Here is a 13901-nt window from a genome sequence, read left to right as displayed (position 1 = left end):
GAGCATGTGGCACTGGGGGTGCTAATTAGGGAATGGCTCCTGGCAGGAGCCTGTGTTTATCTGGACTCCGCATCACAGTAGTTCAGATGTCCCCAGCAACACTCCCCAAGTGGTGTAAAACTCTCATAATACCACTGCTTACCTATCAGAATAGCCAGAAAAAAAATATTGATGATACAAGTGTTGATGAGGATGTAAAGCAAGTGAATCCCCCGCGCCCCCCCCCCCCCCCGACTGTTGGCAGGAATGCAAAGTGGTTCATCCGCTTAGGTCACCAGCCATTAGAAAAACACAGAACTCAGGAACAGCTGAATGGAAGAGAGGCACACGGCAAGGTAAGTGGGAAGGGGCACGAAGCTCCCACGTCCTCCCTTTCTCTCAACATGTGCCCCCTATATCTCCACCCGTTCACCGACCTGGAAGCTCCGAAAACAGGGTCTTTGCAGAAGGAATCAAGTTAAGGTGAAGTCAATACCGGGTTAGGGTGAGCTCTAAATCCAATGCCTGGTGTCCTTATAAGAGGAGGAGAGGACACACAGGGACACACAGAGGAGGCCCCGTGACAATGCAGGCAGAGACCGGGGTGATACAGCTTCCAGCCAAGGAATGCCAAGGATGGCTGGCCACACCGGAAGCCAGTGGGGAGGCGTGGGACACATTCTCCCTCAAAAGGGACCAATTCCGGGGCGCCTGGGTGGCTCAGTCGGTTAAGTGTCCGACTCCGACTCAGGTCATGATCTCGTGGTTCGTGGGTCTGAGCCCTGCATCGGGCTCTGTGCTGACAGCTCAGAGCCTGGAGCCTGCTTCAGATTCTGTGTCTCCTTCTCTCTCTGCCCCTCCCCTGCTCGCACTCTGTCTCTCTCTCTCTCTCTACCTCTCAAAAATAATAAACATTTTTTAAAAACTAAAACAAAAAGGGACCAATTCCACCAACACCTTGACTTCCGATTTCTGGCTTCCAGAACTCAGAACAAATTTCTATTGTGGTCATTTGCTGTGACAGCCCTGGGTCACTCCTACACCTGCCACTTAGATCCCGGGCAGGATGCACGGAGCTCCTTCCACCTCCCCATTCAGATGAGCATTCCGCTATGGCTGGGCCCACCCTGCCCTGTCCTGAACGCGGGTTCCATTCCCAGAGACAAGAACTTGACTCTGGCTCCTGACCATACGCGGCTTTCACTGGGTCTCCCCAGGATACACATCACATCGGCTGGTGGGGGCTTCTCAATCCTATGGCTGCAGGAACCTGCAGATTCACCTCCACTTCCCTCCAGATGCTTCCACAGCCACCCAAGAACACCAGTCTCATCCTGCTACGCATGCAAGACTTTCCCCCAGGGCTTGGCCTGTTGGCTCCCCGCCTATGTATGTGGTATCCATAGAATTCACCTTCCATTCTCTTCTCAAAGTGATGTTTCTCCATCTAGAATTTCCCCACTCCCAATCCTACTTAACGTATGTCAAGACTCCCCTCTGGCCCTTAGGATAAAAAAAATTCTTATCAGGGGTTCCTTAAGCCTTTCGTGGCCTAAGACAACTTTCTGTCCAAGAGAATCTTCTGCAACAGTGGGAAAGTTCTATATTTACATCGTCCAATATGGTAACCACTAGCCACACCACGTGGCTTCTGTAACTGAGGAACAGAATCTACACTTGCATTTAATTAATTTTGAATTAAATAATTTTAAAAATGGATTTTAATTAACTTAAGTTTAAATTTAACTAACCCCAGTGGCTGGTGGCTACTGAGTTGGAAAGCGTGGACCTGGTCCTCCCTGCCTCTCCGGCCTTTCCTTACCTCATGTCCCCTCGTTCGCTTTCTACTGGCTTCTTTCAGATCCCCCCCCCCCCCAACTCATGCTCTCTCTCACCCCAGGACCTTTGCACCTGTGCGTTTTTCTACCTGGAACTTCTTTCTCCACAAGCTCTCTGTCTTGCTGAAGTCTACTTCTTCAGACCTCAACTCCATTATCACATCCACAAAATCCTCACATGACCTCAGGTCTCCTTGGTGACTCCTCTCATGGCATCAGGTGGGTTTTTTTTTTTTTTTTTTGCTCCTAGCACTGAGCACAGTTGGGTTTTAGAGGGACTGGGTGATTTCTCCCCTCCTGGACCATATAAGCTCATGGGAGCAGGGCTTGAGCCTCTGTCCTCGCACCACACTACGCCCCACGCCTAGCACAGCGCCTGGTTCAAAGCCCGCGGATGGTAGAGGTCGTGGGGCCGAATGATTGTGTATGTAGAGGAGAGACACCCAGCAAGCACGTCCGTAGCATCTGCTGGCGGCTCCCAAATTCCAAGCTGAAGAAAACAGTGCTCCTGGAACAGCCCTGGACAGGAGCCTGACAACGAACAGCCTCAACAACCCAAAATCGGAATAGAGGGCAAACGGTGCTGGTAGATTCTTGAGTGTCGACGGATGGGTCAACCACTACACCTGTAATTCACATGCAGGCTTCCTGAGCCTGTGGCGGCCTCACCGCCTGGCCACGGAGAACGCGGCCTATGCCTCTCCCTGGCCTGGGAGAACTGCTATCTCTGTCTCCTTCAGGAAGGAAGGGCGGGTCTTCCCCGTTTCAGAGCCACAGGCGCCCCAGGACGGACACTGCTGGAGCTCCGTCTCCAACCGCCGGTTCCTCTCCCCCCACCTCACAGGGCCCCAAAGGTGGCATCAGCCCAGACAGGCCTTGCCTTGCAAAGCCCGAGGAATTGGGGGCAGTGAGCCCCTCTCCCTCCACATGCCGCTAGGTCCCAGTGATGTGTTCCCATAGCCTCCCATGCGGCTCCCCGGTGCCCTTGGCACAACTAAATTCTTATCTGTGAGTCACCGTTTAACACCTCACTCATCTGCAGGTACATAATCTCCAGGAGGGCAGGGACTGAACTGATGTATCCCCCACATTAGCACAAAGCCTGGCACTACGAAGAAGCTCGGGAAAGTTCTTTGGTAAGACGGAGCAATGAAGTACCCCCCAAGGGTCCTGACCGACCCTTACCCCAGCCTAAGGGGCTGAGCTCTGGCCTCAGTTTCCCTAATCAGTACCCCCCTTGTCCCTGAAGCCACATGACCCATGCCAGTCGGCCTGGACCCTGCTCCCTTGCCTGTCTTTTTCCAGAGTTAGGACTCTGCTCCCTGGACCCCGGCCCTTGATGGGCCCCTTCCTTCTGGCCTATTCATTGAAAGCCCTCACCTGTCCTCATGGCCGTCCTCAGGTAGGTCCTAGTGACCATCTTTAGTTTTCCATCCCTCCCTAGTCATTGCCCGGGACTTCATCAGCACTGTGGCCACTAATAGCCTGGGAAAACCCAGATATATCTAAAGAGATGAGGACGGGTGCCATGTAGACGTGACTGAGGGATCACGTACCCATGCTTCACACACAGGCCTCCGGAGCTGCTGGGCACCTGACAGTGAGAAATGAAGTCTGTGCCTTTCCCGGGCCTGCGAGAAGGGCCCGATTCCCACCTCCCAGCAAAGGCTGTCCTGCGTCTGTCTTTTAGGACAACTCAGTAGGTGTTCCCCGCTTTGTGGCACACTGTGGGGGATGAACCACACCTGCATTCCCCCCTCTAAGAGAAGCCCCCTTCCCCATGCCCTGCATGACCCCAAGGGTGGAGACGCTGGCATCCTCAGTGCGCCCCCCCCCCCCCAGGTAGGTACCCCCCCATGCCCTGGATAACTCTTCCTCAGTATCTCTTCCTGACCCTCATGCTCACTCAAGACCATCCCGCTGTGGATGCTGCTGCAGGGGCCTGACTGGTTCCCACGCCTGCTGTGCCAGACCCGGAAATGCATGGAAGTCCGGAGCCTGGGGATAAACCTGTTCCCCCTTCTCCCTTCACCCTGAGACACCCCTGGCAAGGCCTTCCTAGGGTGCCGACTCGGAGACTGGGCACACTGAGCGCTGACCGGCTCAGTGCGGAGCCCCCGTATGGCCTGTCCTGCTCCCGCTCCACTTCTGTCCCTCGCTCTCTCCCTGGCCCCCCAGCCCTGAACTAAATAGTGGCATCTAAGCCTCCGTCTCAGGCTGTGCTCTCCAGCAGCCAGGCTGAGACCGTGTTCCATAAGGTTTTGTGGAATGAAGGAAGGAGCAGGTGGCCCTCAGTAGGGGGTCAAGTATGTCCCTATCGCTCCCTCTGACCTTTGTTTCCTTCCAGTCCCCCCTCACCCTGGCCACCTGTGCCTTGACCACTCTTGCTTCTGGCTGTCTGGACGCTGACCTCCTGCCAGGCTCTTTTCCAGGTCTTTCCCAGGTTGCTCTCTGCTGGCTGAGTCCTGGCAGCTAAGAGTCCTTCGGTGAATCTCAGTGTGGTCCAGGTCCTTTCTGCGTCCCTCACCTGTTTCCCTGTTCGTTCTCAGGCAGATCCCGAGCTTCCCCAGAAGTCTTCAGTCATTGCTCTGGGCAACCCGGCCGCCCTGACAGGAGTCCACCTTGGCACTCTATCAGGAAATCCCCTGCCCTCAACTGTCCTGTCCCATCCAGGATTCCACCTGCCTCATGTGAGCTCCCAGCATGCCTTGCGCTGGCTAGCCTGAAGGAGGTGGTGTGGCAGAGCCTTTCCTGGCCACACGAACAGGGGCCCCGGGCCCCTTCTGACACTAAAGCATGTAAGCCAGAACTAAAATCCGGGTTATTGGCTGGAAGGCAGGGGACACAGGGGGTGATGGGGTCACAGCCTTGCTTGACGCCTGACCGTCCGCTTGCACAGGATGGGAAGCTCACTGGTTATGATGCCACAGCCATGTCTCTGGGGGAGGCGTGCAAGTCCGCGTGCTCATTCGCCGGCCCCTGTTCTGTGTGCCCAGCCCATGCCAGGCGCTCGGGCAGCAGCCCAGAGCAGTTCATCGGGCACTCGCTGTCTGGAAGAAAGGTCGGGCGGGGGAAATGGGCACTTGCGGCTATGCCCTCCTCTTCGCTCTGCACTCAGCACTACAGGGGGGCACAGGGGCTGTCTGGGCAGTGCTATTTCTTTCACGAGGGCAGAGACGACAGGCCGGGGCTACCCATGACTGCTCCTTGCCTCCATCTGGTTCTATCCCCCATCTTGGTCCAGCCCCATCCGTGAGCCGGGGAAATCTCCTTATCTGCTGTAGGGAGATGGAAAGACTTAGAGAGAAGAGAACTGACGGCTCCCTGTGGCCTGGAGGGCATTTACGAGTTCCCTCAAGGCCAGGCTCTGCTTCTTCTCTGCCCCACCCATCCCCTCTGATTCCAGGGCTGAGAAAGGCAGCCAGGACAGGATTTCTGGGTCTCTGAGAAGAGTTTGCAGGAAGTCAGGCCAGAAGCGTGCAGGAAGCCCACGCTGAGGGCTGACCCTGCACCCTCAGGAGATCTCAGTCGTGCCAACTCGCGGATGCTGCTCGTTCCTCTCCTTTGACCTCCCTGCCTGCCACTTGTGCCCTTGTGTCCATGCTTTTCCAGCAGCCTCTCTGCCTTTGGCCCCTGCCACCCGTGCTCCCCTGGTTCTCCTTCTTCCTCTCTGGCAGCTCGGGCAACTTTTTTTTTTTTTTTTTTTTAATATTTATTTATTTTTGGGAGACAGAGAGACAGAGTGCAAGCAGGGGAGGGGCAGAGAGAGAGGGAGACACAGAATCTGAAGCAGACTCCAGGCTCCGAGCTGTCAGCACAGAGCCCGATGCAGGGTTCGAACCCACAAACCTTGAGGTCATGACCTGAGCCGAAGTCGGACGCTTAACCGACTGAGCCACCCGGGCGCCCCAGCTCCGGAGTCTTATAGAGTCCTCCTTTTCCTCTCTCCTTACACTTTCGCGCTGTTTAGGTCCTGCCCAGGTTCCCATCTCTCCTCTCCCCAGCGGTCCCACCTCTGACTGTCTCCTGAGGCTCCCCCTCACCCCCCGAGGCTGTGCTGATGACCCCCAAAACTTAGCCTCCCGCCTTGCTCTGTCCTCTGAGGGCCCAGCCATCTGGCCAGCCACCTGCTGGGACCCCAACCCCAGAATGATCTCTGTACCTCCCACAGTCCTCTATTTTGCCAGGAGGCTCTTCACTTGGGAAAGACACTGCCACCTTCCCAGCTAGAAATTCATACCTCGTCCTGCTGCAGAACTCCTCCCTGTCCCTCACCTCCTTCACCCAACCATCCGCCAATCTTCTCGATGCTACCTCCTCATCTCCATCCTGTGCCACCCACCTCCCTCCTTTTCCATCACCATGCTTTCCTTCACCCGGGTCGCAGTCACAGCCTCCAGTACCAATCTCACGTGACCCCGTCACTCTACCTCTTCCAGCCGTGCCCTGTAGCTCTCAGCATGAAAATCAAATCCCTCCGTTTAGCACTCGAGACTCTTCAAGACTCGTCTCTTGCCCCCTTCTCCAGCGGCCGCCTCTCTTCTCGGATTCAGACTCTCCACACTCTTGAGAGCTCTGTTTCCACTCTCCAGCATGATCCTGGACACCGGGTGCCGGGACAGAAGCTCTGGATGGCAGGAAAGGCCAATGCCCCAAGTGAAGTAAGGGGCTGATGCCTTCGTGTGGGCCTCAGTTCCGCGTGAGTGAGTCTAATCGGTGTGAGTCAGTTTCCTGAGGCTATTTGGATGATCCAGAGACTATCAGATCCCGGATCGCTGTGGCCCACCAGGATGACCACAGCTGAGGGGCAGGCCCCTGCCACCACCATCATGTTCTTCCATGTCCACACTTTAGACAGCAGGGCTGTCCCCGTAGGAACGCTGATGAGCAGGACAGCTCCCAGCTGCTGCCCCATTTACGGAGCGCCAGGCACTCTGCTAAGCATCTTTGGGCTGTATCTCATTAAATCCTCCTACAGACTCGGGGAGAAAAGGCTTTTTTTTTTAATTATTATTCCCATTTTACAGATGTGGAAACGGAGGCCAGAGACGTTGAATATGTGCTAGACTCGGAATGTGAAGTCAACCTCTCTCAGATTCCAAAGTCATTAAGACACCTGGGAGCAATTTAAGGCATGGACGGGAGCAGAAGACCTTCAAGAAAGAGGAAATGACAGACAGCGGGCAGTGAAACTGGAGACAGCGACAATCTGGGAGAGCTGGGGTGATGGATGGAGAAACCACGGCTCTGTCCTATCGTGTCTGTTGCTTGCCCTGGGGGAGGAGGCGGGGCTGGGGGAGGGGAGCGTGTCAGCAGGAGGGGGTCGCACCCGGCACATGCCATCTTCCCCCATAACCCTGGCTCCCTGGAAGGCCGTGTGGCATGGGACAGAGGTGAGCAGAGTGTCGGAGAAGGACTGAAGTCTTGCTGGTCAGAGGTTCCACCCAGGGCCTCCAAATGGGCCTCGGGGGGCAGATTCTTGCAAAGGCGGGCATTCATCACTTTTACGTCTACGTTCAGATCCCTAATAAGAAAGTAATAATATTGCCAAGCCTTTACCACGCTATCTATGAGCTAGCGAGAAGACTAATTATCTGACGACACTAATAAATGGTTATGATGTTATTAAAAATGGCACCAAGCTAGGATTTATAGGCTCATCAATTGTAGGGAATCGGGTTTAACAAGGTCCCCTGCATGTCCCGTCAGGGCCCGCGCCTTGATGGATACTGGGCTGCACGGAGGCCACAGACGAGGCCCCCTATTTTCCCCAGCTGAGGGTCAGCTTACAGAGGTCTGGTTGCTGCTGGGTTTTTCTGATCCACCCCCTTGCAAACGCTCTCCAAAGCTCTGGATGCCGGAGATGCTGTGACTGAGGAGGCTGGCACCATCCCAGCTCACTTCCACATGTGGCCTCCGCTCTCCGTGTGACCCCCTCTTCCCCCGCAGCCCCGCCGGCCTCTGCAAATGACAGGCTCAGAACCCACCGGAGGCCCCACGTTCCAGAGCCCCACTCACAGAGCAGGAGTGGGGGAGCTGATAAATGGAGATGCCTCTGGGGCCTGCTGACTAATTTCCATAATAATTATAGTTATTACTAATAATGGTGACAACACCACTCCCTTCCGTTTATATTGAATTCCACAATCTAGGAGTGCTCCCCTACCAGCTCTCTCCTCCCAGCCACTCAACACGCTGGGAAGAACGCAGGGCAGGTATTAGTATTCTCACTGTTGAGTTAGAAAGTGGAGTTCAGGGACACAGAGGTACTTCCTGAAGCCCCCTCCCCCGGCCTCGAAGGAATAACCACAAGGAAAGAGATGAAAACAAAGCAAGTACTGACATAATGCACATGGGTGAACGTAGCCTTCCCGACAACCTATGGGGCTGGTTCTGTTACCATCATTCCCATTTTACAGATAGGGAGACTGAGACATAGAGAGGCCAAGACGCTTGTCCAGGGCACACAGTAGCAAGCGGCAGAGTGGGAATCAAGCCCAGCCCAAGTTTATGCCCTTTACCCATTACAGCCTCTCTACCGGCCTTCCACAGGAGCTTGATTTCCTGGGGCCTAGGAAATGATGCCAAGGTAAAGCTCTTCGGGAGCCTTCCCACTCTGAGCTCCAGCTCCCTCCCTTCCAAGTCTCCAAAGTCCCTGCTGGGCGTTCCTTTCAGCAGGGGCAGGCGGGGAGAAGAGTGACAACAGTCCCAGAGTCCCAGCAGCTGGTACTTTTCAGGCAAAGGTCTGAAGCCTACCTCTCTGCCCTGGCTCCTGCCACAGATGGCTCGTTGCAGAGGTTGGACAGAGCTTCAGAAAGCAGAGAGCCTCCAAAGATTTTGTCGCTTGGAAATCCCAGCTCCCCCACTTACTAGCCGTGGGTCCTCACCTCTCTCTGCCTCAGCTTCCTCATCTGTGAAAGGGGTGGTGATAACAGTACCCACCTCACGGGCTTGTTGCGAGGAGAATTGAGAGAAGGGATAGAAGGGGGTCTGGCATAGGTTAGGGCCTTGCATACGTTAGCAGGTCCTTGATGAGCAATGCCTCTGGAAAGCTGAGGGCCCCCGGCTGGAAGGCAGGCAATGTTTCTTACGTGCCAGCTGAGCCTGTGCTAACGGCTCCTCACTGAATTCCTGCAACAAATGCAGAAGCTTTGGTAGCTGTGGCTTACTCCTATTTTAGACGTGAAGACACTGAGACTCGGCGAGGTTGATGAACTTTCTCATCCCACACCTATCAGGTGGTAGAGTGGGGATCTGAACCTGTTCTATCCGACTGCAGCCCGGGCTCCTGACTTACTGCCTCTGACAAGCCTTCCTTTTACCGAGGGCTTGCCGTGGGCCGCACCCCGTGCCTCGTACCTCCCATCCCGTGTCACAATAATCCCACGAGGAAGGGAGGATTCACGCCCATTTGACGGATGAGGAAACCACTTACAGAGGTCCCCTGACCTGCCCCTGTTCACACAGCTGATGAGAAATGGCACTCGACCCTGGGGGCCCCTGACTTCCCCCCACCTCCCTACCTTGTGGTGACCCTATACTGTGGCTTCTGTCTTCCTCCCAGGGTCCCATGAACCCCAGGCCCCTCCCACCAGCTGCTCCTTTGCCCCCCAAAGCTCTGCCTGTCTGCTTCCTTGGGTCACCTCCCCGTTCGGGCACAGAACTGCCCAGCTGGGCCTTGCCTGTCCCTTCATACAGCCCTCAGCTGATGGATCTAACTCCGTGCCCTAGAGTGTGGGAAAGTGTCTTGCATGGGCACCTTGCCTACATGGCTGGGGCATCCTCTGGTCACTCTCAGGGGAGCAGGAGGCAGTGAGGAGCTGAGGCATCCCTCCAGAGCGAGCTCACCAAAGTCACCAAAGTGGGGAAGGCTCGGTCAGATGGGAGGCAATACATTGGTGCAGGGCAACGTCTGGGACCCGGGGAGCGTGAGCAAGGCAGGCCCAAGGCAGTTGGGTCCTCCCCAAGGTCACAACCTTTGTCTCCATCTTCCCTGCTCCCCGGAGCCCCCACCTGCCAGGATGCCCCACCCTGATGTGTATGGACTTGGCCAAGCCTCCCAGGGGGTGCCCTCCCACTTACGTGGTCGATGAGCTCCTTGATCATGCCGTTCCACTGGCCCTTGTCGTCCTGTGCCCCGTACTTCCCGTCCTCCACCAGCCGGATCTCATAGGAGAAGCCGAGGATGTGGGCCAGCTCCTTCAGCAGGTCGATGCAGTAGCCCTCGAAGCGGTCATTCCCAAACAGGGTCCGGTCGGACTTCCGGAACATGACAAAGGGCTCCTCCTGCAGGGACAGATGGGAGAGGGGCTGACCAAGGCTGAGTGGGCTGGGGGGAGAGCTCAGGCTGGAACTTCTGCTTGTGCATCTAAGAAGCCTTGTGGGGGGGCCAGGGGGCTTAGAAGAATGGCCTGTTAAGTCAGGCCAACACTGTGCCTCACAAATAGCCACCTTCTAGCAGTCCCTGGCTCGAGGTGGACTAACTGTCCGCTGGTCACAGAGCTAGTAGGTGGTGGAACAGGCATTTGGACACAAGACGATCTGATTCTGAATCCCAGGCTCTCTGCTGCACCATCCATGAAGGCCAGCGGTTCTCAAAGCGTGGTCCCCAACCAGCAGCACCAGCCTCACCCAGGAAGTCCTCAGAGATGCACACTCTCCGGCTCCACCCAGACCACCGGGCCAGAAGCTCTGGGGTGGAGCCCAGGAATCTATTTTAAGACGCTCCCCTCCAGGGGATTCTGATGTCTGCTCACCCTGCGGCACGAGGCTCTCCGTCCAGTATCCTCCGACTTCTCCCCCAAATACCTTCTCAAGCCCCCCGATGCCTCTCTCTCCTTCAGAGGATCTCAGTCTCCAGCATTAGGATTTGCTGTGGAGAGCCTAGCACGCAGCCCAGCAAGGGAGTGCTCGACAGACAGCGGCTGGCATTGCCTCCTCCCACCTTGACCTCACCCTTTCGGGGGTGGGGACCCACGATCCCATTTTACAGATGTAGTAACGGAGCTCACGAGGACAAGTGACTGGTGTGAGCTCGCCCTGCTGGCACGGAGAAGATATGAACTCAGGCTCGTGTGGCCCCAGAGTGTAAGCTCTTAACCGCCTCACTGTGCCAGAGGCGCTGAGCCACAAGGGTGCCTCTCCCTGGTGGGCACGGGGTCCCCGGAGGGTAGCTTGTAGGGCACAGGGCCCCCTATCCCTTGTCAGGCTCCCTCCTTGTCAGGCGATGGGGAGATGCAAGGGGCTTAGAATAGGGCACAATTCTTATTTAAGAAACAAACCCCTTGCCGCCCCGCAGAGAACTAGAAGAGACAGGACAGACAGTGGAAAGTAGCCATTGATTGACCTTGTCCAGTCTGAGGTCCAGGAAATGAGGAACCGTGGGCTCTGCTGTGGCAAAATCCAGGCGCACAGCACTGTCCGGAACCCGGGTCAACACACAAGTGTGTGTTTCCACTGGCTCCATCCACCCAGCTTCACGGACAAATCCCTGTCACCAGGCTGCGGGAGACAAGCCACCTCTCAGCAAACTCAACGTTTACTGAGCTCCTACTATGCACCCGACACCGCCTTAAAGTCTCCCAAGGGTTGTTTGAGGCAGGCCTCACAGGCTTGCAAGACAGGTGACATTATCCCCATTCAAGAGATGAGGAAAACTGAGGCTCAGGGAAGGTCAGTAAGTTGCTCAAAACTTACTGCAGGAACTGAACTGCAGTCTGATAGAGGCTAGCTCCAGTCCTTCATGCCTGTGGCCTCTTGTTGGGCCTTAATCTTCCCTAAAGCCACCTCAGCATCCCCACCCCCATGTCAGAATGCCTCAGGTCTTTAGCTGACAGGTGACACAGTAGCTGACAGAGGGCACGCGTCCTGGCAATCCCATGTGCACATGCCCACGAGAAGGCACACGCCCGATTATGGAGGTGTCTTACCATTTTGTCAACCAGAGTGGCTATTCCTTTGACACTGTGGGCCCGTGGGGCAGGGTGAGCAATGAAGTCCCCAGAGGACTCCCTCACCGGAGAGTCTCAGAAGCAGGAACCCACCAGCAGCCTCTTACCGGGCTCCCGTGGGGACAGGTGGCCCCGATTCTCTGGCCCTGTTCCCCCAGCACTGCTACCTTTCAAAAACCCCACCCCAGCACTCATTTACTCTAAATTTTCAACAGTCCTTCGGGATGCCTCACAGAAAGGATGGGGGGAGTGTGGGAAGCCCCAAAGGGTTCCCGCCTCTCCAGGGATTCTGAGAAAACCACCTCATAGCCTAACTGGGTGAACACTGGGTCCTTCAGCTAGACTCCATGCTGAATCTCCGAATCTCTGTGGCTCCTATCCCACCTTACAACCAAGTAGGCAGCTCACAAGGTCGGAGAAGAGAGCCCAGGTGGGGACGGGCAAGGTTCTGGGGCTACTTGGAGAGAAGGGGGCTTTGGTTTGGGCACACATTGCCATTGTGCAAATCCGTCTCTGGGAAGGTGCTGCCCGAACCCTGGCAGGGGGCCTAGTGAGTGAGAGTTTCAGTCCTAACCTCTCCTTTTACTTGGACATTCTTGTGCAGTGAACAACGTGCACCACTGTACCTGGCGGTGCCCTGATCTCAGCTCAAGGGAAGAACTGGAGAGAAGGTACTAAGAAGGTACTATCTCCCCCAGGGGAATCACCAACCACACACTGAATCCTGGGCACAATTTACCTCCTTCTGTAAAATGGGGATAATAATGGAACCTACCAGACAGGGCCGTTGTGAGGATAAACGAGTCAATCTGCGAAAAGCACTTACAACGGTGCCTGGCAAATGTAAGCTGCCAATATGACTTATTTATTTATTTATATTAATATCATTACCTTCTCTCTGTGTGCCGGGTAGTCCATTACTGCAGTGCCCTTTCCAGCCTAGAGACCATGCCCAAGGTCAGCAAAGGTTAAAAATCATAGCTGGCAGCCGAAAACCATTTCGGAAAAGGTCCCCGAGATAGCTCACTTCCTGACCCTCCCTCCACGCCCCTCCCTGGGCCTATTCTCTAAAATTAGCACTTCATTTGTGAAGCCACCACAGCCCCAGAATCTATACATCTCCATATAAATACGCTGCCTTCGGAGCAGCTGTAAAATGCCATTAATTTCGGGAAGTGCTTTGCGGATGGCATACATATTTAACAGCCAAAGCCCAGAGCATTAAAATGGTGCTCGCCTTAGTAATGTGTCTCTAGACCTGCAACATTTCCTAGGGGGTAATTCTGAACTCCGCCAACTACTTATTCATGGACTATTTCACAATTTATTACTGGAAATGTCCAGACAGCCAATTCACAAGCTCTCTCGGCTGCTAATCGATTGCTCAGTGAAGGTGCCCTCAATTTCATAACTTCACGCTCTTCTATTGCTCTGGGAGAACAGCCATAGGAGCGGGGTAATATTTCTCTTCAACAAGTCACAGGAAACAGGGGTCCAGAAAAATAACCTTTTCCGACTTTTCGTTGCCAGGGCTCACTTAGTCTGGTTTCTCTCTGATCACTTATACCAACGTGAGAGCCGGGCCTTGTGGTCAGTTTTTCCCGGCGGCAGGACCTGTGGAGTTGGGAAGGGGTCGTTTGGGGGGGGGGGGGGCAGGGGGTGGGGGGAAGGATCCAGGGTGAGCTGCCGGGTATCAGCATTCCCAAGCCCCCTTCTGACACAGGCAGTGTTAACACACACCTGTATAAGCATGCACACCTGTACACAATGCCACGGGCACTAATACACCCCATTCTCGATGTCCTGTCTGCCTAGTCCTGCTTGGACACAGAAGCTGAAGGCCCTGGATCCAAGGCCTCGGTTTCTGCCTGTTAGAACCAGGACAGAGCATTAGGAGTCCTCCCGGCCCAGCAGGTGGGGCCCGGAGGGGTCCCTGGCCTGGGACGGTTCTCCCGGCCCACACCCTGGCCTCCCTTTGCTTTTCTCCTTCTCCTGTGGCCCAGCGCCGTGGGTCCCGTCTGCCTGGGAGTCTTACGTGGGCCCAGCGTGCACAAGGCACAAATACAGCCATCGGTGTGTATCCAGACACCCGGGTGTAGCTGGTCCAGTCCCACACCCACACACGTACCCACAG

At 55.5% G+C, this 13901-nt stretch overlaps 2 protein-coding genes across 2 annotated transcripts in view; both read right to left on the bottom strand.

Moving 5' to 3' along the window:
- Positions 1 to 13901, bottom strand: part of CSF3R (colony stimulating factor 3 receptor) — a 475591-nt gene that overhangs the window by 262200 nt on the left and 199490 nt on the right. The gene's annotated exons all lie outside the window — the stretch shown is intronic.
- The window catches only part of GRIK3 (glutamate ionotropic receptor kainate type subunit 3), a 185856-nt gene continuing 181550 nt past the window's right edge, over positions 9596 to 13901 (bottom strand). The window contains exon 10 of the mRNA XM_049617484.1: positions 9596 to 10103. Within this exon, the coding sequence (XP_049473441.1) occupies positions 9612 to 10103 (492 nt within the window). The 3' untranslated portion in view covers positions 9596 to 9611. The remainder of the gene's footprint in view (positions 10104 to 13901) is intronic.

Source organism: Panthera uncia (assembly GCF_023721935.1).
Source record: "Panthera uncia isolate 11264 chromosome C1 unlocalized genomic scaffold, Puncia_PCG_1.0 HiC_scaffold_4, whole genome shotgun sequence".
NCBI lineage: Eukaryota > Metazoa > Chordata > Mammalia > Carnivora > Felidae > Panthera > Panthera uncia.
Note: the sequence above shows the minus strand (reverse complement) of the source record. Positions and strands in the feature narration are given on the sequence as shown.